The 27,196-nt window shown below is 38.8% G+C and overlaps 1 protein-coding gene across 4 annotated transcripts; it reads right to left on the bottom strand.

The window, feature by feature from the left end:
* LOC121461882 (zinc finger protein 431-like) lies at positions 1–25,366 on the bottom strand. 4 transcript variants are annotated; one of them, XM_041673221.1, is made up of 5 exons: positions 25,262–25,347; positions 2,800–2,866; positions 2,535–2,661; positions 2,291–2,351; positions 1–1,809 (listed from the first exon to the last, which is right to left on the bottom strand). In XM_041673221.1, the coding sequence occupies exons 3-5, from the start codon at positions 2,566–2,568 to the stop codon at positions 429–431; spliced, it is 1,476 nt and encodes a 491-aa protein (XP_041529155.1). In that variant the 5' UTR covers positions 2,569–2,661; positions 2,800–2,866; positions 25,262–25,347; the 3' UTR covers positions 1–428. The 4 variants fall into 4 exon arrangements, with proteins under 4 accessions (XP_041529155.1, XP_041529156.1, XP_041529154.1 ...); XM_041673222.1 differs by having other exon boundaries at positions 1–1,837; positions 2,800–2,882; positions 25,262–25,344; XM_041673220.1 differs by having other exon boundaries at positions 2,800–2,882; positions 25,262–25,340.
* Between the last annotated feature and the right edge of the window lie 1,830 nt (positions 25,367–27,196).

Raw genomic sequence — 27,196 nt, 5'->3', positions numbered from 1 at the left:
TGCCTCTGTCTGGGATTAAACATATAAACCACCACTGCCTGGCCTCTATGGCTAACTAGTGTGGCTAGTTTTGCACCCTGATCTTCAGGCAAGTTTTATTTGTTAGATCATAAACAAAATATTGCTACAGTTACCCATTTAAACTCATAGGGCTTTTGTTCCATGGAGTTGGCAAACAAAATAGAGACAGACATAATAATGCTTGAATAGGTTGGTGACACTGTCAAAATCTCTTTTCCAGAATACTCTTATGTAACTGAATATACATGAGTTGGCTGAAGATCTTACCAAATACTTTATAGCAACAAGATTTTCAGTATTAGTTTTTTTCATATGATTACTGCAATATGCAAAGGCTTTAAGAGATTGATTGCACACAAAACTTTTACTCCTGAATAAAGTGCAAAACTTTACCACATTGACAACATTTATATGGTTTCTCTGCAGTATGATTTTTTCTCATGATTTTGAAGACTACTGATACATGCAAAGGCTTTACCACACTGGTTACATTTATAGGGTTTCTCTCCAGTATGGGTTCTTTTATGCATTTGAAGATGACCGTGCTGTGCGAAGGCTTTACCACACTGATTACATTCATAGGGTTTCTCTCCTGTATGTGTTCTGTCATGCATTTGAAGATGACTGGGACGTGCGAAGGCTTTACCACACTGATTACATTCATAGGGTTTCTCTCCAGTATGTGCTCTTTTATGTATCTGAAGAGTACTGAGATGTGCAAAGGCTTTCCCACACTGAATACATTCATAGGGTTTCTCACCAGTATGTGTTCTTTCATGCCTTTGAAGACTTTTGTGACATGCAAAGGCTTTACCACATTGATTACATTCATAGGGTTTTTCTCCAGAATGTGTCCTTATATGTATTCGGAAATAACTCTGACTTGTAAAAGCTTTACCACACTGATTACATTCATAGGGTTTCTCTCCAGTATGTGTTCTTTCATGCATTTGAAGACTACTAAGATGTGCATAGGATTTACCACATAGATTACATTCATAGGGTTTCTCTCCAGTATGTGTTCTTTTATGCAGTAGAAGTTGACTATGCTGTGCGAAGGCTTTACCACACTGATCACATTCATAGGGTTTCTCTCCAGTATGTGCTCTTTTATGCATTTGAAGAGTATTGAGATGTGCAAAGGCTTTCCCACACTGAATACATTCATAGGGTTTCTCTCCAGTATGTATTCTTTCATGCCGTTGAAGATGACCAAGATGAGCAAAAGCCTTACCACACTGGTTACATTCATAAGGTTTCTCTCCAGTGTGTGTTCTTTCATGCATTTGAAGATTACTGAGTTGTGAAAATGCTTTACCACATTGAATACATCCATAGGGTTTCTCTCCAGTATGTGTTCTTTCATGCCGTTGAAGAGAACTGTGAAATGTAAAGGCTGTACCACATTGAGTACATTCATAGGGTTTCTCTCCAGTATGTATTCTTTCATGCATTAGAAGATGACTGTATCGTGCAAAGGCTTTACCACACTGATCGCATTTATATGGTTTCTCTCCAGTATGTGTTCTTTTATGCATTAGAAGATTACTGTAACGTGCAAAGGCTTTACCACACTGGTCACATGCATAGGGTTTCTCTCCAGTATGTATTCTTTTATGTCTTTGGAGAGTACTGAGATCTACAAAGCCTTTTCCACACTGATTACACTCAGAGGGTTTCTTTCCAGTATATGCTCTTTCATTCCATTGAAAATGACTGTCATAGGCAAAGGCTTTAACATATTTAGTATATATAGAAGGTTTTTCTCCAGTTTGACTTCTTTCAAGCCTGCAAGAATAATTGGCACAGGTAAACACTTTAACACATTTAATACACTGTTCAATAGTTATATCTGTATGATTTAATTTTACAATTTGGTCCAATTGTAAAGAGGAGGCAGATCTTAAAGTTTTATTACTCATGTTGTTCTTCATTAAGGGTTGTTTTGCCTCTTTAAGACACCTGTGATGGTAAGATCCTTTCTTACATAGTTTACAATTATAGCATTTTCTTATATGAGATTTTTCACATATTTGAAGAGAACTGAAAAACTGAGAGCTTTACCACCCTTACTGCATTCACGAATTTTCCTATACTGCGAGTCACACTACATTTGCCAAGTGAACTAGGACATCTGTTGTGTGAGAATTTAATGATCATTAATGCACTTTAAACTGTGCTTATTTACATTGCTGCTTTTGTTTAAAACTTTCAGGATATACAATTTCTTCAGAGACACATTTTGTATCAGCTTGCACATGAAAATTACCTTGAATGTTTTCTTGAACTTTGACAATGTTCTTCATTATTATGGTCTTCCCAACTGTATCCTGAAATACAGTAGCAAAAATGTATGTTATATTATTGTGTAAAATTTATGTTACTATCTTCAGTAAACATTAGAACCATGCCTGATTTATTCACCTCATTCTTCTTTTTTCTCAGTCAGAGCATCAATAACCAAAGAATAGTTGTCCCCTTATTTTAAAACATGAAGAAAAATGCAGACTTACCAATAGTACTGAGGTTTCTGTAGATCTCCAGCATCACGTCTTTGTAGAGATTCTTCTGGGAAGGATCCAGCAAACTCCATTCTTCCCAAGTGAAGTTGACATGCACATCATCATAGGTCACAGCATTCTAAAACATCCCATACATGTTTACAACAGAAAGTATGATACTGACAACATTGTAAATGAATATTCTTTAACAGTATAGTCATATAATTGTGGTGCTCCCAACACTAATTCCATGACATAGATATTATAATGTAATTACCAAGTCACTTTAGAAGTAAACTGGAGGGTCACCTCTGTCATTTCTGTACCCTTAAATGGGATATCACCTTGGAAGAGAAATATCTATTAACAAACACAAAGAGAAAAGTAAACAGATCAACAGTACAGAATACATGTAAAAGAAATTGTATGAAAAACTAACTATACCTTTAATCCCAGCACTCAGAAGGCAGAGGCAAGTATTACCTGCCTCTGAGTTGAATGCCAGCCTGGATTATGCAGTCAGGACCAAGATAGCTAGAAGTACATATTAAGACCCTGTCTCCCATGCAAAAATCAGTCAAACAAAAAAAAAGATAGAAAGAACTCACAGGTGTTTACTGAAGCTTCTAGAAAGAGTTAAGAATATAAATGTTGTCTATAGCTAATCAACACAGGGCAGGAGAAATGGCTCAGTAGTAAAGAACTCTTGTTGGTCTTGCATACAAGTGGCCTCAATTGTCAGTACTTATATGGGGGATCACAACTATCCATTATTTCCAGTTTAGAGTTTCTGAGACCATCTTTTGATCACTATGAGGACAAAGTACCCATGTGATGCATATCCAGACATACAGGTAAAATACTCATATTCACTAAAAATTCAAAACAAACATAACAGGCAGGAAGAAGGTAATACACCTGTAATCCAATGACTCAGAAGGCTCAGCCAGTATTAATGGCATGAATACATACCATCTTGGAAAACAGAATGATACCCTCTACAAATTATAAAATTCAAGATAAGGAGTGAAGCTGAGCACAACAGTATGTGCTTGACATGTACAAAAACCTACATTCCAGGTTCATCACCCAATGACATAAAAACAAAAATTCCAAGAATGTTGCCCCACCTTTAATCCCAGGACTTGGGAGCCAGAGTCAGGGGGAGCTCTGAGTTAGAGACCAGCCTAGTGTACAGGGCTACTTTCAGGATAGCCAGGGCTACACAGACAAACCTAGTCTTCAAAACCAACCAAACAAACCAAGAAATTAAAACAAGTTACCAAAGTGTCCTAGCACTGAACAGCATTGCTTGTCCTGTATCTTATGTGACTGAGAGAGAGTCAATAATGGTGGTAAAGGCATGATAACAAAAGCAGGAAGCTGGCTGATTAGTTTTAACCACAACCTGGTGGAGGTGGGTCTTGTATCTTACCTTTTGCTTTCATTGGTTAACTAATAAAGAAAACTGCTTGGCCTGATAGGACAGAAAATTAGGTAGGTGGAGTAGACAGAACAGAATGCTGGGAGAAAGAAGCCGAGTCAGTGAGTCGCCATGATTCTCCCACTCCAGACAGACGCAGGTTAAGATCTTTCCTGATAAGCCAGCTCGTAGTGCTACACAGAATATTAGAAATGGGTTAGATCAATCTGTAAGAGCTAGCCAATAAGAGGCTGGAATTAATGGGCCAAGCAGTATTTAAAAGAATACAGTTTCCGTGTAATTATTTTGGGGCGGCCGGGTGCCTGGGACGCAGCCCTGCCGCTCTTATCACAACAACAACCCAGTCGACACAAAAAACAGGAAATGGGTTGAGGCTACAGAGACTCCTATCAAACCCCCAATGATGAATTTTATCCAGAAAGGCTCCTCTTACTAAAGGTTTCACAAGCAATCAAAAGAAAGTCACCAAGGAGAGATACATGTTCAAATACATCATCCTATCGGGTAGGTTTTACAATCAATCAATCAGTTACATTCTGACCCAAGTCACGATAGGCTCATGGTCATCCATGAAGAATATGCACTGAGTCATTTCAGTGATCTTCATAGTCTGCAACAGTCTATACACTGTTCAAACATCCAAAGTCTCTTCAGACAGTGATATCTTGTAATTTCAGAAAACAAGTTACATCTTTCCAACCTACAATGGCACGGAATACCATTCATATACCAAGAACAGAAATGGAGACAGTGAGGGACGATTGGATCAAGCAAAGACTGAAGCACAGCAGGACAAACATCAAATCCTGTAGCTCTGTTTCCGATGCATGGGGCTTCAGGTTGAAAGGGCTTAGATGGCCCTATCCCTGCAACTTCTCATACATCTCTCTCTTTGGTTACTTCTACCCCCTATATGTAGCCACCTCTCCATGGAAGATGTCTCATAGCTTAGGTATCTAAATATGGTCTCAAAATGCAACCCAGGCTGCTGTGGAATATTATTATAAGATGTGCTATATTTGTTTACGCTGTGGAACATTTGCTTTACTCTTGCAAAGATGTATTCTCTTCTTCTGTGTTGCATTTGTTTAACTCTGTGAAGCTGTGAAACTTTGCCTGTATAAAATATGTTATTGGTCTAATAAATAGCTGAATGGACAAAACCTTGATGTGAAATGATAGGCAGGTCTGGTAGGCAGAGAGAAGAAATGGGAGGAAAAATCTGGGAGAAAAGAAAAATAAGAAAGGGGAGTAAGAAAAGGAGAGGGCGCCATGGGCTACCCACCCAGCTACACAGCAAACCATGGAAGAAGAAGTAAAGACATTGCCTGGATGGCTAGGAACCAGAACTTGGATGGCTTAGAGAACTAATGTAAAGCCAAATACATCTGACCAAGAAAAAAAAATCAATGAAATGATTCATAATTATATTCTCCTATAATCAGTGACTGGTGCCTGGTCCAGTTGCCATCAGAGTTTTCTTTTTGCAACTGATGGAAGCATATGCAGAGATCCCTACCTAAACATTAGTTGTACTCTAGAAATCCTGCGGAATGAGGGGGTGAGAATTGTAGAATCCAGAGGGGTTTAGAAAACCCAGAGAACAAGGCCCACAAAGTTAACTAAATAGGGTTAACGGGGCTCAGAGAAACTGAGGTCGCAATCATGGAGTGCTGATAACAAAAACTTCATCAGAGGTGCAGCTGATGGTAATTGAAGTTCAGGTGTCAGTCCACCAAAGGATTATCTCTCTGATGGATATGTCTCATTCAAGCAAGGCTTACAAGAATGCAGTTTCCAGAATGTATTTTGCTTCTGCTGTCTCCCTGCATGCCACTGCTACTATGAATATGGTATGGAAATTCCCTCACTGCCTGTGTGTTTATCTCATAAATGTATTCCAACTACTGGGCACATGTATATCTGTGTTATGGTTGGGAAGGCGATGTCTTCTTAAGTTGTATAATTTTTATGAACAGAAATAAAACTTGGAAAATTTTCAAAGCTATGCCTGTTGTTATAAACAAGGCCTGTGAGTCATACCTGAGAGCTGTTTTATATCATAGCTTAAGCTGAAAGAAGAAAATAGTTGCACACCCAAGCTCTAAGACAACTGTATATCATTAGCTGATTTAATACTTCAAAGTAACTTTAAATTAAGACCAGATATCTTGCTAACGAATTTTAAGATATACATTCCCAGAAATAGAAGTCTAGTTCACAAGGGCATACTGAGCTATCTGGATAGGTCATAAATATTAAAAAAAGGGCCAATTATTGCTAGCTGGCAAATGATTTAGTCCTTGCACCCATTCCTGACCTCAATTTATAAAAATATATTCTGACTAGTCAAAGCTATAGAAAATAATTCGACTCTGTAATTCCTAATGAGGGCTGCTGGTATTCTTAGGTAACCAGAAGTTACACAAAGAATAGGAAAATATATTTCAAGATTTAAAAATGTTCTTATCGTCACTGTGCTATTGGAGAATGCCCTAGCGTGCTAATATTAAGAAAATTAAGGCAAACCTAAGTCCCTACCAAAGCATTTATGTCACAACTCTCTTTCTGTAAACACTGCTAGAAAGCCAGCATTTCGGCTAATCACAAAATGTTAGATAACATAATGACTGATTGTTGATGTGCAGCTACACTTTACAACCAATGAAGAAGTTGAGCTTTGCTACTTGTATGTATCAGGGTATCTCTGCCTCTTATCAAATGATGACCTTAAAGTGTAGCTCCTACATCCAGCACTGAACTTCCCTGAATCAAGTCAAGACTGGTATTAGAAATTTTAAAGCATTCTAATCACATATCACTGAAGGATAATTCCCAACACTTCTTTCTAACAGTTTCTAAATTATTTGTAATACTTGTAAGACAAATCTGAAAGTGGAGAGCAATGTTCAGAACTCCAAGAAACCAGGCCTTCAGTTTTCCAATCTATCTTCCTGCCTCCCACTAAACCAATGCATGTGTATACACACTGGACACATACAGCCTTCCATAGCCAGTGAAGCAGTCTTCCCCTCCCTACAGAGTCTACACCCAGGAAGTCTCAGTGAAGAAGGACTACTGCCCAGGTCATCACATGGATCAATGGAACCACAGTCTGGCTCATGGTCTATCCAAGTCACAGAAGCTCTGACAGCTCAGCAGAACTGCTCCTCTTGGTCTGAGTATCAGAGATCCCCACTCTCACTCTATCATGGCTTGTGGTCTCCCTCACAGCAGAACCAGAGGAGAATCTTGGAAAGAACTTGAAACCTACCTCCCTCTGGTGCTCCTAATTGCTAAGCCTTCCCAGGCTCCCACATTAGCTAAGGCCACCCAGCTGGGACTCAGAACAAGAGCAGCGCCCCTAGTGGGTAACCAGAGATCAAACGACACAGACAGCAGAGTCTTCCCAGCTCCGCCCTTCCAACATAAGGGCAGACAGGTTAACCGGGGAAATATGTATTTTAGTAAAAATTCTTCCAGTCTTCTAGAGCACTTTCTGTTCCTCTTCCAAAGCAATACACACTGACTGTGTAGTGCACTCAAATCTTTGCTTCACAGCTGAGAAGGCCTGCAGCCAAACACAGGTTACATTCAAATATTAACTGTTATTACTGTGTAACTATTGTTAAAGAAAAACAGGCCATGGATTAGAAAACAATGGGCAGCTAATGGTAGTGCTCGTAGACAGGAAAGAGATGGTGGGCATGATGCAGTCATAATCTCAAAGTTAAAACAGAATTTATGGTCATGTTTTCCAGAGACTAGCAATTTGTATCAGAGCAAACCAAGGATTACTCACATCTTTTTATCTGAGGCTATTCATCTTAAACAGGAAAATAACAGTCCTGTTAAGCAGGGCCACACAATTTTCCCAGATCTTCTATATTGGTTGAACTAATGTAACTAATTTGGCTTCATGATAAGATCAGTCCATTATCCAGATTGCTGAATGCTCTAGTCTGTGAACCCCAAGAAATGGCCAATCAGGACACTTATAGAACGTCTCAAAATGATTACATGACTCCACATTGCTAATCTTAACTACTGTTGGAGCAGGAAAGTGCAAACGGAGACTACTCATTCACAATCACACAGAAACCATATTAATTACAACACTGTTTGGCCAATAGCTCATACATTCCTAGCTAACCGTTTATTGTTTAGGTCCTGAATTTCAATGTCAATATCCATGATGTCTCTCAGGTTATATGCCTCCCTGCATTGATTACTCACTTCCAGCCACCCAGTGTGACATCCTGAGAGAAACTGTGTGATTTCTCATGTCTCTGTTTTGCTGCTTACTCAAGAAACAGTATGTAATCCTGAAAACGTAATTCATATATTATCCAGGGTTTGTTCTGTGGAGAGATGTAAAAGAGAGGCATGTGGAGAGGCGAGAGCTATCTGTTGAGGAGAGATGTGTGGATAGAAGAGAGAACTCTACAGATGAGATGGATAGGTGTATGGACATTATAGCTGTGTGAAGACAGATTTTCAGAGAGGATTTTTCAAGATGAAGTAAAAGAGAAAGTTATCATCCGAATATGCGTGTTTTTCCTTATCACCCTTCAGACAGAAAAGCCTAGCGTTTCCTGCATTCTTGCATTTTCTTGCATGCCCTGGTGCTTCTGGGAGGCTGGTCCACCAGGGACTTCAAGCAACCAGGAGAGAAAAGCATGAATCAGACCACAAACAAGATGATAGGTCCTTTTCCCACCAGAAGGCCAGATGGCTGGATGATGCTTCATTGCTTTAGGAGTTTTCTCCTGAAATCCATTTCAATCTCACGAAAATTTAACAATAAAAAGTGTAGTCTTCACAATAAGCTGAATACTCAGAGAGAAACGGAGCAAGGACGAATACCTCTGTGAGCACTATTGTTAGCTAGCATATCTTACTCAGTGGGATTTTCCTTAGAAAGTCTGGACATGTTCATGTAGAATTCTCCCTCTTCCTAAGCATATTTAGTTATCAGATACACTTCTGAACATGATCACAATGTAAAAGCAGAGAAGTTTAGGGAAATTATCAACTCAAAGTCTTGCAGGAACATATATAAATTATAAAAGTGATGGAAAGGGGGCTGGAGAGATGGCTCAGACGTTAAGAGCATTGCCTGCTCTTCCAAAGGTCCTGAGTTCAATTCCCAGCAAACACATGGTGGCTCACAACCATCTATAATGGGGTCTGGTGCCCTCTTCTAGCCTGCAGGTATACACACAGACAGAATATTGTATACATAATAAATAAATAAATAAATAAATATTTTTAAAAAAGTGATGGAAAGAACTGCCTCATGGTCTTAGCTAAAAATCAAGGAAATAGCACTGTAAAATTAGATTGCTTTGGAGCCTGCGATACCTGTCAATCATGATGATTCATCTAAAAGGTAGATGTATCAATAAAGGACTGAGAATACAAATTCAGAACACATCAAGGAACAGTCAGACCTATCAGGACTGTCTGTGGTCACTGCTTAGTTGGATGGCTCTGTTGAGTGATTGTGAGCTCAGAACAAGGCTGCTTTTTTCTCTGTGAAGGCTGGCTTGGAAGAAGGCCACAACTCCTTCCATGCAGGACACAGGACAACAGAGAATTTTTTTTTTTTTTTTTTGGTTTTTCGAGACAGGGTTTCTCTGTGGTTTTGGAGCCTGTCCTGGAACTAGCTCTTGTAGACCAGGCTGGTCTCGAACTCACAGAGATCCGCCTGCCTCTGCCTCCCAAGTGCTGGGATTAAAGGCGTGCGCCACCACTGCCCGGCTCAGAAGCTCATTTTTAACTATCCCTGGCTGCTGTCTGTCTCGATCCTGTGATATCACTGTACGGAATTCAATTCATTTATTTTCTTTCTTTTTTTTTAAATCTCTTTTTACTTTCAGTTATGTGTGTGTTTTGCTACATGTATCTGTGCACATACATACTGAGGCCGGAAGAAGGCAGGAGATGCCTGGGATTGGAGTTACAGCAAATGGTTAGTTACCATGTGGATTCTGAGAATGGGGACTGGTTCTTCTATGACAACATCTAGTGCTATTAATTGCTGAGCCATCTCTCTATTCCTACTTTTAATTTAAAATTTATTTCTATATATTTTATTTAAAAGATATTATATCCCTTTCTCCTTTTTTCTCTCAACTCCACTCCATCTCAAATACTTCACTGAAATATATGAAGACAACCTGCTGAGTCTGATTTTTTTTTAGTTTTATGTATAATGGTTGCAGGGCTGAAGACAACCCTTTCCCAGGGGAATAAGGCTAAGGAGGCCTGGCAAGAGAACAGTAAGGAAATTATACATTAGTGACACAGAGGACTCAGGGTTCTCTGTCGAAGATCACTCTTAAAAGTGTGTTTCAGTAGGAGGCCTTGCAGATGTCTATGAGTTGATATCCAGGTTCGTTTCATTTTGAGCAGCAAACAGGGTGGTGGAGTAGTCTCATTTCTCCTAGTCAGATAAAATAACCCGACTCAAAGTATCTTTGGGGGAAAATATTCACTTGACTTAAAATTTTATGATACATCCCTATCAAACAAGACATTTCCTTGTCCATGGTCCCTATAATCTCAGGCTAATCATAGATGTCAGGAATATTCCTAACGTGAGCTCTCTGCCGACACAAAAATCCCAATCAAGCCAAATGACAGGAGCCGAATTAAAGAATATCCAGATTTAATGGGATTTCTGCGCTCTCAGGTGGGCTTGAGGGGAACCAGGAAGTTGTGAATGACACAACAGATGTGAACAAATACCCTCAGTCTCTGTATCCTATGTTATACAGCTCTCATTAGCTAAACCATGTTCCTTTCTAACTCTAAAAGAAGCAGTAAACCTAGTTTTTCCAATCTAACACTATCTTTTAACTATTCAGATGACTGCATGGCATATAACCCCAGCACTCAGAAGCTGGGAGGAAAGTTGCCATGAATAAGTTGCCACCTTGGGCTAGATAACAAAACAACAACAACAAAATTCCATTCAGGATATAAGAGCAGGCCTAAGAATTTCAAGTCACCAACAAATTCTTAAACTTTAGACTGGCAAGAACTGAGTAACAATTTAACTACATCACTCTGGTTCCTGTACAGGAAATAACTTTTACACACTTACACAGCTACTATGGAAATCAAAATGGCAGTTCCTTGGAAAATTGGGAAAAGATCTACCCCAAGATGCTGCTATACCACTCTTGGTCATATACCCAAAGGATGTTCCATCCCATAGTTGTTTTTATTACTCTTTGGTTCTTTTAGCAGCCTACCACCCAGCAGTCAGATAAATCACATGGAACTTATTCTTACCTATGAATGCCCAGCCTTAGCTTGGCTTGTTTCTAGCCAGCTTTTCTTACATTATCCCATCTACTTTTGCCTCTCAGCTTTTACTTTTATTCTATATACCTTTGTTTACTTCTTAGTCTATGGCTGCCCCCATATCCTCCTCTCCTCTTCTAGCTCCTTCTCTCTTTCTTCTGTTTACTGTCTCTGTCTGGCAGCCCTACCTATCTATCTCCTGCCTAGTTACTGACTATTCAGATTTCTATTAAATCAATCAGGTGTTTTAGGCAGGCAAAGTAATACGGCTTCACAGAGTTAAATAAACAAATGCAACATAAAAGAATGCAATACATCTTTGTATCAGTAAACAAACATTTCACAGCATAAATATTTCACTACATTTGCCCTTTTTGTCTAAACAAAATGAAAGGTTTTAACTTTAACCTAGTAAAACTACATAAAACAAAAATAGTTATCAAGAATTATATTTACAATATTTGGTCCATTTGTATTTAGCCAATTCAGAGAAAATATTCCATTATCTATTCTAACTTTGTGATCCAAAGTAAATATACCCATTTACTTTCTATCATAAGTAAGGAAAATTATAGCTCTTAATTATTTAGTCTTTAGTCCCATCAGACCCCAGAAGGATGTAATGTCACCTAATAACAGAGACTTCTAACACCCAAAGTGACTTGGACAGTCACCCAAAGTTCCTCTGTAACATTGGGGGATTCACCTTTGGCCTAAAGGCCTAGAGTATCTGGCAGACTTTTCAGTGAAGCAGGAAATTTGAAGAACTGTTGTGTCTTGTATTCATAAAGTTCAGTCACTTTCCTCTGTGTCCTGTAGACTCTTCTGTGAAGCAGGAACTCTGAACAACTGACCCATCTTGTTTTGGCAAAGGTCAGCAGCCCTTTCCTGTGAGTCCTGCATGTCTAGAGACTGGAACGGCAATCATGACCTTGATGACCCTGTACGGGTCTGCGCTAAGTCCTTTGCATATATGCTATGATTTCATACTTTGGTGTTTTGTGAAACGAAGAGTGGGGGTGTGTACAGGAGGGGGTGACTCTGACTAATCTAACAGCTCTTGGGAACCTTTTCCTCATACTGGGTTGCCATATCCAGCCTTAATGTGATGGTTTCTGCCTAGTCTTATTGAAACTTCTTGCACAATGTGTACGGGTTGGTTTTAAGTATATACTCGACACCAAGCTGGAGATATCAGAGCAGGGAGCCTCAGGAAAAGAAATGCCTCTATGAGATTCAGCAGTGAGACATTCTCTCAATTCTTGATCAGTAGGGGAGGGCATAGGCTATTGAGTGTGGTACCATCCCTGGGCTGGTGGTCCTGGGTTCTACAAGGAAGGAGGCTGAGCATGCCATATGAAGTTAGCCAGTACTCCTCCATGGCATTTGAATCAGGTCCTGCCTCCAGGATATTGCCCTGTTTGAGTTCCTGCCCTGACATCCTTTAATAGTGAACAGCAATATGGAAGTGTAAGCCAAATAAATCCTTTTCTCCCCCATTTTGCTTTTTGGTCATGGTGTTTTATCACAACAACAGAAACCCTAATTAAGATACCATATTTGGTTGATATCTATGAAAGACCTGCTCCTTTCTAAAGGTAAATGGAAGAAGAAAAAATTTGGGGAAGATGTGAAGGACTGATAGGAGTGGAGGGAGGAGACACTGTAAGTAAAGATGAAAGAAGAATAAATAAAAAATAGAAAGTAAACGAAAGAGAGGAATGTGGACAAGTGAGAGAAGATGAAACTGAAAACTCAGCAAGGCAAATGTCAAACTCCCGAGGCTCTGTCTCAGACACATGGGGCTTCATTTTCAAAGGGTTTAGATAGCTCTATCCCTACTGAAGCACTGATCTAGCTAACCTTTATCAATAAAAAATTGGGAGTCAGATTTTGGGGTAAGAACCTGAAAGATCAGAGAAGCAGCAGGGCAGCCACCAGTGACTTCTACCTCTTCAGTTCCTCCAACCAACAAATGCCCAGATCCTCTCTCAGCCCTGTCTTACTAATCCTGTCTCCTATCTGTCCATAGTCTTCCAAACTTCTATTGTATTTTTTGATCATCTAATGGCTAGCTCTGCTCTCAGACTTCAAGCAAGCTTTATTATCATCATCAGAACAAATGATGATCAAAATATCACATTTCCCCTTTTGCCTAAATAAAAAAGGAAGGTTTTAACCAGCATAGTGAAATTATATACAATAAGTATAATAACCATATATAAGTATATACAGGCAAGAATTATATTAACAATATCCAGTCCATTTGTATTTGGTAAATTTAGAGAAAATATTTTACTGTCTTGGTGAGTCCAAGGTGTGATGGGGAAGCTCTGTCAACCAATCACATCTAGTTAAGGCGTGGCTACCTGGAGCGCAGGAAGAAAAACTGGGAGGACTCAGATGCACGTGCTCTCTCTCTCTCTGTGCGGGCCCCCACTGGACAGATGGGAAGTCAGACCTCCCACTCTTGTAGCGTGAGTTTCCCCTTATAACCATTAAAATATAATTGTTATCCTAGAGCTGGCCTGGTTATTTATCGTACAGACCTAATTCGCAACAAGGGTGTTGTGCTTAAATTACTTTTTATTCTAACTTGTATCACCAACCCAAGATTATCTCATGTCTCTTAACCTTATATACTTTACACCTTTTTTGTGAGCTTCTATTTTCAATTTGGTAACAAGAAAGACTATAACTATCTAGTTAATCAGAGATCTGAGAAGGATATAATATTACCTGAGTAAACAGGAAATGCAGAGCAAACAGCTGGCTGCCCGGACAGTCACCCAAGGTTCCTCCGTACCATTGGGGCATCTCCTGCCTTGTCTCGAAAAAGTTCAGCAGTCACTTTCTTCTGTGTCCTGTTTGTCTAATTTGGACAGCATACAGTCAGTAGTAAAGGCAAGGGCAGTTTTTTGTCCAATGGTGAACTTTTGTCACCAAGAAAGAAAACTCCATATGGAGTTTTGCTGATGTCCATCATCTTTTCTGAAGTAGATTGGTGTTGTCAGGAGCCAACATGTCTCATTGTGATAAAAAAGCCTTATATTATTAAAACATCTTAAATGCCATATTTTATAGATCTCTGAAGTGTTTGAAGACCACCTGTCTATTTAAAATGTATTTTGTTTGACCTTGAAAACATCCCTAACGAAGGATAAGAGGTTGTGGTGTATTAGAGAAAGTGTATCACTATGATTGGCTTTGAGGTTTCTAAAGCTAATTGTCATATCCTGTGAGTTCTCTCTGTCTCCTACTTGAGAATCAAGATGTGAACACTCAGCTCTATTTCAGCCATTATGCCTTTGCTCCACCATCATATACTCTAAAACTTTGAAAATATGAACCCAATTGTCATTGTATTTCTGAAGTAGGTTTGGTAAATAAAATTTGTATTTTAACAATATAGTAGAATCACAAAGTCATATTGATTTAAATAAGTCAAAACATCACAGATCATCTTGTTACATCTTATAATCACAGTAATGTATCAAACTCGGAAACTTATGAAACTAACACCTCTTAAAATAAAATAAAAAAGTAAAACTAAAAAAAAAAAAAGAAAACATCCCTAACATGTTTGATTATAATAAGCAACTACTACCAACTTGTATTTCTTTATTATCTTAAATAGTTTGCAGTAATAACTTTTAAGAACTAGAAATTTACATTATATTGTTAAATGAATTGTATGGGAACAATAAACAAAAGTAGAAATGCACATACAGTATGTAATCTGACATTTGTATAAACATACAAAATACGTTGAACATATATGTAGAAATATATATAGTGTAAGAAAAATAACCTCAAATTTGTATCAACATGCAAAAGTTCATACCAATGTAAAATATTAAAGACTAGTAGTTTTTGTTTACAACTAGATTTAACAATCTACTCTTTTGGCTCCAAAGCCACAGAGAAACCCTGTCTCGAAAAACCAAAAAAAAAAAAAAACCAAAAACAAAAAACAAAAATCTACTCTTTTATTCTATCATTTCTATATCTCCCCTTTTTCTTTTCAGAACAAGACCACTGAATCTAATCTTCTTTGTTTAATTTTTCTTTTTCTTTTTGTCCATTACCAATAACCACTTGTAACCAAGTCCCCTAAATAATGACAAATATCATAACCTACTGAATGACCAAAAACTGCCCACCCCATCTATTGGGAATGTGGGCATTGCATTTTTAAAATTATTTTTTGTTGTCTGTGGGTGACATCATCTTTAGGGGACCTTGAAAAAAATGAGATAATAGTCAAGTTATGGGAGAGTTAGCTCTATTATTTGTTGCCCAATCTTTGTGTAATGGGAAAGTTTAGGGCTTATCGCAAATCCTGGCTAGAGTAGTGTATACGAAATTGTCCTGAGTAGTTTGTAGTTCAAAGCTGATTTTTGGGTGGTGTTTGTCAGTTTAGTGGTATCAGCACAAACTAGATGGAATCATTGTTGTGGGACCCTATGCTCCTTGTGAAGACTTTAAAGGTTGCTGTTAAGAATGATCAATTTACTGTAGAAAATTTAAAGACTTTTAAATGCTATATGTAGTAAATCTCAAAGAGGATAAAGAGCCATAATTTGTTATGTACATCCAGAGCATAAACACTTAATTATTAGTTACCTGATAGACTCTTAACCTGAAATCACGGATAGGAAGTTAGAAGAACTCTTTTATTAGAATTAGTTGTATTCTATATGACCATTAATATAATGACAGAAAGTTTAATATATATATATTAATTTATAAATTTTGAGACAATATTTATACCTTGAGAAAAGTTTTAAAGTTAAAAATAAAACCAAAGAATTATGAGATTAGAGGCAATAGAATAGTCTCTTAATTTTGGTTTTACTTCTGTCCCATATCAAGTGGCTCTTTTTTGGTATGAGACAGAGATTTGGGATTTTCTTTTAACAACCATGTTTGAGTTTAGAGAAGGAGAGAGCCATGCTCCAACTCTAACGCCAGCTTTTGTTTTTTAATGTAACTGGGACTGTAAAATGACCATTTGTCTTATATATCTGTAGAGAACAGCAGAAACAAACATTTGGGAAGATTTGTGAAATTTTATCCCACTGGAAATGGGATATATCAATAGGCCAATTTACTCTTTTGGGGGAGAACTTTTTTTTTTTAGGGCATGATTTGATTTTTTTGTTTGTTTGTTTTTTAGAAGTCTCATTTGTCCACTGGTCTTTAGATTACTTGGTTGGATATCTTTATTTTTTGTAAAAAACAAACAAAATCCTGCCCCAACCCTAACTTTGGGGAGTTTTATTTTTGGCAAGCTATATTTGATCAAATGTAAAGCATCTGTCAATCTTGTAAGTTAGTTTAGATTTAATGATCATGTTGTTTAATGAACTATTGTCTCTTTTAATCAAGAGATCTTTTATGTTTAAATCTAATCTTTATCAATTTTGATGGTATCTATAAATCCCCCCCCCCATGGAAACAAAAACAAAACCTCTTCCCCAACATAACACATATCCTGGTTTTTATTCTGATGTCAACATATTTTTCAAGTATACAGGTTGATTTAATTTAGCAGTTTTTTTTATTATCTTATGTTTCTTTGTAACTGCCATTTCCTTTTCATTAGCATTTAAAATATTAAAGTTAATAAACTATTATGTAATCTATCTCTGGGGATCTTAATTATCCCTTCTGTTTATTAAGTATATCTTTTAATGTATCAGGTGAAGTGTTAATCTGCTTAACCTTTATCAATAAAAAAATCAGGAGTCAGATTTTGGGGTGAAAACATGAAAGATCAGTGAAGCAATGGAGCAGCCACCAGCAACTCCTACCTCTTTAGTTTTTCCATCCAAAAAAGTGAAAGATCCTCTCTCCGCCCAATTTACTACTTCCTGTCTCCTATCTGTCCACTGTCTTCCAAACTTCTATAGTACTTTTTGGTCTGCTAATGGCTAGCTCTGCTCTGACTCCAAACAAGCCTTATTTTCAAAATATGATTAAGAGATCACATAACACCCTTCAGTTTCTCATATATCTTGCTCTTTTGCTATTTCCATTTCCCGTATCTGCAGCTCTCCATGGCAGATGTCTCATAGCTTCGACATCTCAACATCCTGTGTTGTCAAATGCAAACCAACTTCATCTTCACTGCTTCACTCAATGAACTCTCACAATCTTTTCACTGGGGCTGACTCTGCCAAACAGAGATGGGTACTATAATGATGAGCTGACAACAGATGAAGAATTTATAACCTTTACATTTTTTATCTTTCTTGTTTCCAGAATCGTCACAGATGATCCTACCAAGACTGGACCAAATTTGCTGCAGGTTCTGTGTGATCTTGCTCCTGGGACAAGGAATTACTTTGCATACTCCTTTCATAAATTGAGGGCTTACATGGATGAAGTCTTATACTTCGGCACCCTCCTAGGCTTCAAATGCAGAGCAAGGGCCTTCCCCTTAATGGTGCTAAAGTCCTTGAAAATTCCTACCACTTTTTCACCACTGGACTGTCATCTGAAACTACCTCATGCTGTTTTTCTCAACAAGACACAGACTTTTAATTTCTTTCTACATGTTTCTTTTTCACCATAGACTTGAATGAGTCAATAGAAATGACCATCCAATAGATGCAATATTTTGTCTAAGAAATATTATATCAGTCCATTACTTTTTAATTTTGCCTTACTTTTTTTTTTGGGAAATGGAGAAAATAAGAAAGATTTGGAGCCAAAATATCATAGAAATAAAATCTTGCTAAATTTTTCATGAAAGTTTCTAAGCACCTGTGCTTACTAATCAGACATTTAATATCTTTATCAGAAATAGAAGATGACAACAATTCCCAGGATCAATACAGTTGTAGCTGTCAGCATACAATGAAGTTTGCAAGCTATACAGGGTACACAAGATTAATGTCTAAGACCAATTGTCCTGTTCAGTTTCCATGCTTCCTTAACTACTAAAGGAGCAAACAGAGAAACACAAATCAGCTTGAATGTTGCACTGCCTGAGGGAGTGCATCAGTCTGTCAGGAACTGAAAGGTACATTATATCCCAGGAGCCATGGACTCTAACAAGAAAAACCTAAGTCACATGTCTCTCAAGGTAGGTAGGCCACGACAACTCCATGGTTCCTGTCAGAGCCTATAACTAAAATCCCATGACCTTGACCTCTACTGTCTGACAAGGAGAACCCATCTTCCAAGTTCTATAAGAACAGCTGATTACACTTTGTATCTAGCTTTCTATGGCTTTTCCTATCTTAAGTCCTGATATCTTCAACATTCTTCCAAAAGTCAATATTCCCAGGTCCTTTATAGCAACAAAATCACTTTTGGGGTACCATTTTTTTTTGTCCCAACTTTCTTCTCCATTATTGTGATCAAATTATCTAACCAAAAGTAACTAGATAATGGACAGGTTTATTTGGCGGATACCACTAGGTCACAGTCCCTACTTGTGGGAGTTTGGGATAGAAACTCAAGATAATAACTGAAGGCAAAGCATGTGTAATTATTGTTTCCTGGCTTCATCTCTTGCTTTATTATGCTCAGCTAGCTCTCTTATCCACCAGGCCCACTTGCTCAGAGATATTGCCAACTCAGTGGAAGAGCCTTCCCACATCAATCAAAATCAACACAATCTCTCTCAGACACAGTAACCACATACTCTGATCTAGGCACACCTTCAATTCAGGTTCCCTCAGATGAATATAGGCTATGTCATGTTGACAGCTGAGACCAATTAGGAAAAAGAGACAAGAATATACAAGAAGGTTTTAAAGATCCAAAGCCAATGTATCAATCCTATCAACCACTTAAGCAGCAAAAACACAAATATGAAGATAGCAACAACTGGAAAACACAGATATGCCAGGAAATGGGAAGAGGCTAGTGTCTAAGCTCAAGAAAATTAAAAATGTCTTTCCCCAGAAATTTCCCAAACCAACAAAACTCAAGGAACTCATAAGAAAGTTTCTTTTTTTAAAATATTTATTTATTTATTATGTATACAATATTCTGTCTGTGTGTATGCCTTCAGGCCAGAAGAGGGCACCAGACCCCATTACAGATGGTTGTGAGCCACCATGTGGTTGCTGGGAATTGAACTCAGGACCTTTGGAAGAGCAGACAATGCTCTTAACCTCTGGGCCATCTCTCCAGCCCCAAGAAAGTTTCTGAATACAAAATTGGTGAAGGTCCAGATTACAATCAATGAAATCAACAACATAGATGGCACCACTGACAAAAGAAGACACAAAGACAGATCTACAAATATATAGTAGGGTTCCTTAAACAAGAACTACGAGTTTCTAATCAAAATCAAAATCCAAGAAATCATTGACCAGCACTTATCCTGGACACTCCGATTTTCTCCATTACTAATAACAGAAAATGGGTTAGGTGAGGAGATTCACTTGAAGCCTTCTGATATTTTAGCTTTTAGAAAATAGTTTGACTACTGAAAGGATCTCATTCTCCTATGATAAAGAAAAGGATGTCTTTCAGGATCACTTAGACATCATTTTGTTTTCTATGACTGCCTGTAAGTCTGCATCAGAATGAGGAAACAAAACATTTTATAACAAAATGCAAGATAACAGATTTTGAAAGAACCAGTACACACCTAAAGCAAGATGTTTTACTCTAATTGCTTTATAACTATTGTTAGTTTTTCTTGTGTATGTTTGTGCATGAGAAAGAATGTCTTCCATATGTATACAGGTGACACACAAAGGAGGGTGTCAGTTCACCTGGATCTGGAATAGTAGAGTTATGAGCCTCCAAACTTGAGTGTATGAAGGCGTAAGTCACAAACAATGCCACACCAGTTTGGAATTATGATTAAAAGGGTGGTATTTATTTAAAGGGGGAAAAACTTACAGATCACGGTCCCAGACAACAGCCCTCTGCGCAATCAGGAAGGAGTCTAGTCGCTGGAAACAGAGCAGGAAGCGAAGAGAGCGAGAAGGGAAGTAGCCGCTTTTTTAAAGAGAGACCACGCCCCAATGGGCTGGTATCTCAGCTGCTATAGGCTGGAGGAGTGGAAGGACCTCCCACAACAAGTGTAGGTATCAGAACTCAGGTCATGCCCCAAAATAATATGTGCAGAGCTACCTGCCAAGACCCATAATACCTTTTATCCAATAAAACAAAATTCTTTCACAGATTAATAACAACAACAAAACCTAAATAAATAAAGAAGTAATTTTGATACATCAAAATTAAAATGTTGTGTATGGTAAATGTGTATCATAAAATGAATATAATTCAATAACAATGCCCAACAATTAAAACAGAAAATTTGATTACAAAGCTATATTCACAGTGGAAACACTCAAGAATGTGTACAATATTTGTGAAAGAATAAAGGGGACGGAGAGAAAAAGACAAGAACAAAGGCAGGAAAATATAGTCAATTTTTAATCAAAAGATTACAGGAAACATAGCCAGGAAAAATGTAATCTTGACCAATGTTATCCAGCTACCTATGGTTCAATGTGGATAAAAATTAAATAAGCATAGATTTCACAACTTTCACAAAATTAACTCAAAGTGATCCTTAAACTATTGTTTCTGACCCTCCAGCTACTAATATTTCATTCAAAGACAAAGTCCAATGACCTAGAGCTCTCTCTGCCAATGGAGGTGATTTCTTGCAATGACTCTGCAGTCCCTTATGCCTCCTTGTGGTTTTAGGTAAATCCAGCCCCATTGATGCCCAATCCCAGAACAACAAAGAAGAATAAAAGCTGCTTCCTGCTACATACATTATGGCATGAAATGTGGATTCTGCCCCATCTACCTGCCCCAAACCATGCACACTTGAGAAATCTCTGAGATCAGAAACTCCCTTTGTCTCCTGAACAAAATTTCACTGAATCACATCATTGTAGATGGTGGTAGCAGAAATTTAAAAGCATTCTAATTGTATTACTGAAAGGTGATCCACATCACCATCTTCCTACCAGTTTCTAAATCATTTTATGACATTATTAAGACAAACCTGAAAGTGGAATGCAACATTCAAAACTTCTAGAAACCACACCTCCTTCAGTTTTCAATCTGTCTTCCCACTACATACCAAAAGCAGTGCCCGCGTGTGGGCACTGGACAGTGATACTACAAGCATCATATCCTCCTCCCATGTCAGGGCTGCAGAGTCTCCCCTCCTCAGGAAATCCATACACAGGGAGGCAGAGAGGACAAGGGCCACTGCCGACGTCACCATATAGACCAAGAAAACCACAGTCTGGCTCATGGTCCATCCAAATCCCAGTAGATTACAGCTCAGCAGACCTGCTCTGAACACCCTATACCCACCATGGCATGGCTTGTGATCTTCCTTACAACTCCCTACAGCAGAAGCGGAGGAAAATCCTGGAAAGAATGCACAAGCTACCTGTCACTATTACTCCTGATTGCTAGGCTTTTTCCCAGAATCCCTCATGGGCTACTGGCACCCAGTTGGGCCTCAGAATATTAACAGCCCCTTTCCTGGGTGACCAGAGATTAAATGATTTAGAGAGTACAGTCCTTCCAGCTCTGCCCTCCTAGGCCAGCAGACAGGGCCCTAGTCTAGAAAGTTTGTACTTTAACAGACATTCTTCCACTTTCCTAGAGCACATCCTGTTCCTCATCCAAAACGCAAAGTTATTTGTGTGCAAAATCCATTACACACTCAATCTCCAGTGTAGTGAAGCAATTGCTGGGAAGTCCCGCAGACAAACAAAAGTCACATTCACACAGTAACTGTTGTTAAAGAAAGACAGGCCATGAATTAGAAAAAAATTGAGGGATCATGCTAGAGCTTGGAGGCAGGAAAGAGAATGTGGATATGATGTAGTTATAATCTCAAAAATTATTTTGAAAAGTTGAAACAAGCTTTGTGGCCATGTGCTCCAGAGACTAGAGATTTCTCACACCCTTTCTCTAAGGATGAACATCGTAAACCAGAAAAATAACAGTACTGTTAGACAGGGCCATAACATTCTACTCAGGTCTTCAATTTTGGTTGAAATACTTTAATTATAGGAAGTTGGTTTCATGATAAGGTCAATACTTTACCCAGATTTTTGATTACCCTGGCCAGTAGACCATATGAAATGACCAATCAGGACATTTACGGAGCATCTAAAATTGACTACTTAATTCTACATTTCTAATTTCATCTAATTTCCTGTTGAGGCAGGAAAGCTCTCACCCTCTGACCTGCCTCTCCCTTTCTTCACTAAGACTCATAGTTGGTCAATGAACTCAATTCTTACACAGATCTCTCTTCATTTTTAAGCCCCCAATAAAAGTCAAAGTGATTTGAGGACACTCATTAACTGGTCCATTTTTCCTACTTACTGAGGCAGGATTAGGGTTTCAAAGCAATTCTCAGTTACATAGCATGAGGCAAGCCTAAGCTATAGGAGACATTGCTCTACACAGAAATCAATAATCAACATCACTTGAGAGAAAAGGAATAAGACTATTAATTACCTAGAACACTAGAGAACAGAAACAAATGGAGATAAGAGCATAATGCACTTAAAGAAAATATTTTAAAATGATACCAATAAGCCGGGCGGTGGTGGCGCATGCCTTTAATCCCAGCACTCGGCAGGCGGATCTCTGTGAGTTCGAGACCAGCCTGGTCTACAGAGCTAGTTCCAGGACAGGCTCCAAAGCCACAGAGAAACCCTGTCTCGAAAAACCAAAAAAAAAAAAAAAAAAAAAAAATGATACCAATAAGTGATTTTAAAATGATAAAAATAATGTATTTTAAGAACTAAAAAACTTAGATATATTGATGTTGAAAAAGAGTAGGTTCTTCCCTAGTAGAGGGAGTATCATTAATAAGATTGACTGATATTGCCCATATGTATATGTTGGCTGCTGAGGTCTGTAACCTGACACATAGACTTATAGTCAATGGCCGGTTTCTCAAACCTTTGAGCTGACATAACTGTGTCAAGCAGGACTGAACATATTTATCTGCATCAAAGAGCTGCCTAATTAGAGATTCAATATTTATTGGCTCAAGATAACCTTCCCAAACTGCACACTCACACAATCTGGTCTGTTTTCATTTACATGACATAAAACATGCCGGGAAATTACAAAATCACCACTCCCCACCCAGTACCACAGTCAGGTCCTATTTCATAAAGGTGACTCCAGCAGCTGATTTCCTAGCCTGTTTCCCCTACAGAGAACATAGTAAACTATTTCTCCTATTTTGGTCTGAAGACAGAAGCAATGTTCCACATGTGAATCCTTGTGACGGCATTGGACAGTCAACTACATGACTCAAATAGATAATTTTAAAACTCTGAGGTGGTACAGTCATTTAACTTAAAAATTTTGAAGGTGTAATATAGAGGACAGCAAGGTCACTGCCCTAGAGAGCAACAGACTGGAATCAAACCAACCTGAGTCAACATAGGAGAGCTTTTCTCAGAAACATTTTTTTTCTAATGGGATGGAAATGCAGCTATTCTAGAATCAATATGCCTGCCCAGGATAAATCACTTTGCACACTTAAGAGATTAATAAAGAAAAATCTAATCTAATGATGGTATGCATCCATCTTTAAATGATGCTCAAAGAGAAGCCATCTTAGACAGACTTTTCATTCCATATATGCCATCATCCTTAGGTGTCTTTTAGGTTCACACTCCAGGTTACACTCTGAACAATTTAAATAGAGACAGGCAAGTTGCCAGTTTAGGAACTTAGGCAAATGGGAGAGTTGCACAGCAAAGATACTCTCAGAGATCTGGAACAGCAGATCATTCTTCAGTGGCAGGGTCCTAAGGTGAGGGTCACAGGGTATGAGAAAGAGAAGACAAGTGGAAAGATAAAAGCTGGACTGGGAAGGTCTTGCACAAGCTATGTCCCATGCCAAGTTAGCTTCTTAAGAAAAACAGAATCTTTACTAGTTCCAGTAGGGAAATGGAAGGAAATGGGAGGCTTCTATGAAGTCAGTAGTGGGACAAATTCAGGAGGAAGCTAATCAGGCAATGCTACACAAATAGAGCAGAGTATTTCAAAACATTAATTACTAAGCCCACAGTAGCCTTGGGACTGATAACCATAGCTCCATCTGGTGGAAAGAGCTGGATTCTCAGGATCTGAAGCAACCTGTCTAGCTCTCCCAACGTATTCCAGGTTTCAGAGGAGCTCTGTTATATTGTCAATACCTCAGGCCCTAGGAAAAGCTTTCAAGGCCTAAAACCTTGCTTGACAGTGTTCTACTTTTCAAATACTTGTACCTCGTGTCTTATTGTGGATCTGTTAGAACCGATTTTCTCTAGAAGAAAACTGCAACTTTATGGCACACCAGGCCTTAAGTTTAGTTGTGACCCTGTAATGCCTCCTTGAGCAGCTTAGAGGCCTGTTCTTTGATATGGCGATGGGTCTAGAGGTTGGTTGTAAAACAGGGGTGGGGGGCTTCTTTGTAATGATTTGGAGTCAAATGTTGGGAAAATCCTGGTGAACAAATGTGTATTCTAGCATCTCTAATAGGCTTGGTCAGCATACACTTTTGGGTCCTCCCCCAGATAAATTCTATTTTGTGAGACTCGCAGTAGTTGAGATGCCTTTTACAACCTTCACAAAATTAATCAAATGGATCTTACAGGTAGAGGTTAAATGCAAAGTGTTGAAGGTCTAGAAGATATTGGAGAATCTAGGCCTCTCCGAGTTTGGCAACCTCCTTTCCATGGAAGCACCAAAAAGCATTCCAAAAGCATGCAGGCCTTGAATAGAAAGATGTTTCTACACACAGCTCCTTACTGCTAATGCTCTGAGCAAATTCAGCCCACGGAGCTGTTATTCAAAGGCCTGCCTCTTGGTCCAAGGACTTGTAAGGGCTGCAGGAGACCTCACAGGGCAGGGAATCTGGCTGCAGGTTCCCACCCAGATCCGGGGAGGACCCACCATACTGACTCCCGCACCTCTTCATCTGCTCCGCCCCATCTGGGGACAGCAGCCCCGCTCTCACCATGTCGTGGCTTTTCAGCTTTCCCAAACTCTCCGCGCAGCTCCCTGCAGCAGCGAACACACTGCAGCCCCAAAATCGCTGTCGCCAGCTCCTCTTCAAAGCCAATCCTTCTGCCTGTGGCCGGAAGGGTCCTGTACCACTTCTGACTGGCAGGTCGCCTGGAAAGCCTGATTGGCTAGTGAGGTCTGAATGACAAGAGCGCCTCCCTTAGTGGTACAGTATACTTAAAGACACAGCACAATGATTCCTGGTCGTAACTTCCAGCCAGACACAGAACTTTTCCAGATCTGCAGAGGTATACATTCGAATAGCTCTTGCCACTGTCTCCAATAGCAGACCCTGCTATCTTCCTGCACTCCACAGGCACTCCCCCTTCCTTCTCCTGGACGCGTTGTGGCTAGCTAGCTTGTAGAACCCCTGTCCCAGAGATGGAAGGAAGCCCAGAATATTAACGATTAAAGAGAGATTTAAGAACACAAAAGGAGATGTTTGTTCTGTGGTTCCATGCAGAGTCAGGTGAACTGAAGGTACTTTTCACCAGGTTGCCTCAAGGACTTCAGACAACCAGGAAAGAAAAGCAGGAACCAGATCTCAAACAAGATAATAGTTCTTTCTTCCACCAGAAGGCTGGATGATGGTTCTATTCTTTTAGAAATCTATCCCTAAAATTCAGAGCAAACTCATGACAAATGAATAATAGTAACAAGTAGTTTTCCTGGGAAGTTGAATACTTAGAGAATAATGGAGCTAGGAAGAATGTCTTTATGAAATATTCCTTCCTCAGTGGGCAGGTGAAAAATAAACACAATTGTGTTATTCAAGGTTTTCTACAAGAACAGAACTGGTAGAATGGTAGAATGAATCCGATCACGTATACAGAAAGTGATTTATTAGAATGTCTCACAAGCTGTGATCCAGGTAGTCCAACAATGGCTAATTACCAATGGAAATTTGAAGAATCCAATGGTTAGTTGATCTGACCATGAGGCTGGGTGCCTCAGCTGGTCTCCAGTATATACCAAAATCCAGAAAAGTGGGCTATAATGCTAATAAAAAAAAATCAGCTTAGTAGCCAGAGCTAGGGCAAGCAGGCCAAAAAAAAAAAAGAGCTTTTTTCTTCAATATCCTTTATATATGTTATATATGTCAGCTGCCAGCAGAAGGTGTGATCCATTTTAGAAGTGGATTGTATTCTTTATTTGATTGGGTTTTTTTTGTTTGTTTGTTTGGTATTTTTGTTTTGGTATTTTCGAGACAGGTTTTATCCATGTAGCCATGGAATTCATTCTGTAGACTATGCTGGTCTCAAACTCAGAAAATCCAACTGCCTCTGCCTCTTCAGTGCTGGGCTTAGAGCAGTGCACTGCCACCAGGCAGCTAACGGTGGATCTTATCACCTTAAATGACCCATATTAAGATTTAAGAAAAGTCCCTCCCAGGTCCACCTCACTCTTTGGATTTTAGGTAATTCTAGAGGTAGTCAACTTGACTACCAATAATAACTATCACAACAGCCAAGACAGAAGAAATGAAAAAGATTTCTTACTTGCAAGAGGCAAGGAGAGCATGGGAGTTATTTCCAAAACAATGTTTTTTCTAAACAAAGGAAACATGGATTTTACTAAGGGATCTGGCCATGTTCGTGACCATCCCTAAGGCGAGTTCCGCCTATCCCTAAGCATGTCCAGCTAACAAATTCACTTCTGAACTTGATCGTAATGTAAAAGCAGAAACATTTAGGGACACTCTTACCTCAAAGTCATGCAGGGACATATAATAATTTTTAAAATGATGGAAAGAAATGCCTCTCCCATATTCATCTTGTATGACAGGTTTTAGCTGAAAATCAAGTATATGACACTGTGAAAAAATGATTGTTTGGAGCCTATGTGACCTGTCAATCTTGATGTTTGATCTAAAGGATAACCGTACCAG

The sequence above is a fragment of the Microtus oregoni genome, unplaced genomic scaffold (genome assembly GCF_018167655.1).
Source record: "Microtus oregoni isolate MIOR12 unplaced genomic scaffold, Mior012 000023F_ref0000262, whole genome shotgun sequence".
In the NCBI taxonomy this organism is placed as follows: Eukaryota; Metazoa; Chordata; class Mammalia; order Rodentia; family Cricetidae; genus Microtus; species Microtus oregoni.
This window is presented reverse-complemented; position numbering and strand designations above follow the sequence as displayed.

Excerpts from the sequence above, each read along its gene's own strand:
- LOC121461882 (XM_041673219.1), bottom strand. Across the intron at positions 2,352-2,534 it reads CAGAAACCTCAGTACTATTG|GATACAGTTGGGAAGACCAT; the intron begins GTAAGTCTGCAT and ends ACTGTATTTCAG. Across the intron at positions 1,810-2,290 it reads AGTTCAAGAAAACATTCAAG|GCTTGAAAGAAGTCAAACTG; the intron begins GTAATTTTCATG and ends TTATTCTTGCAG.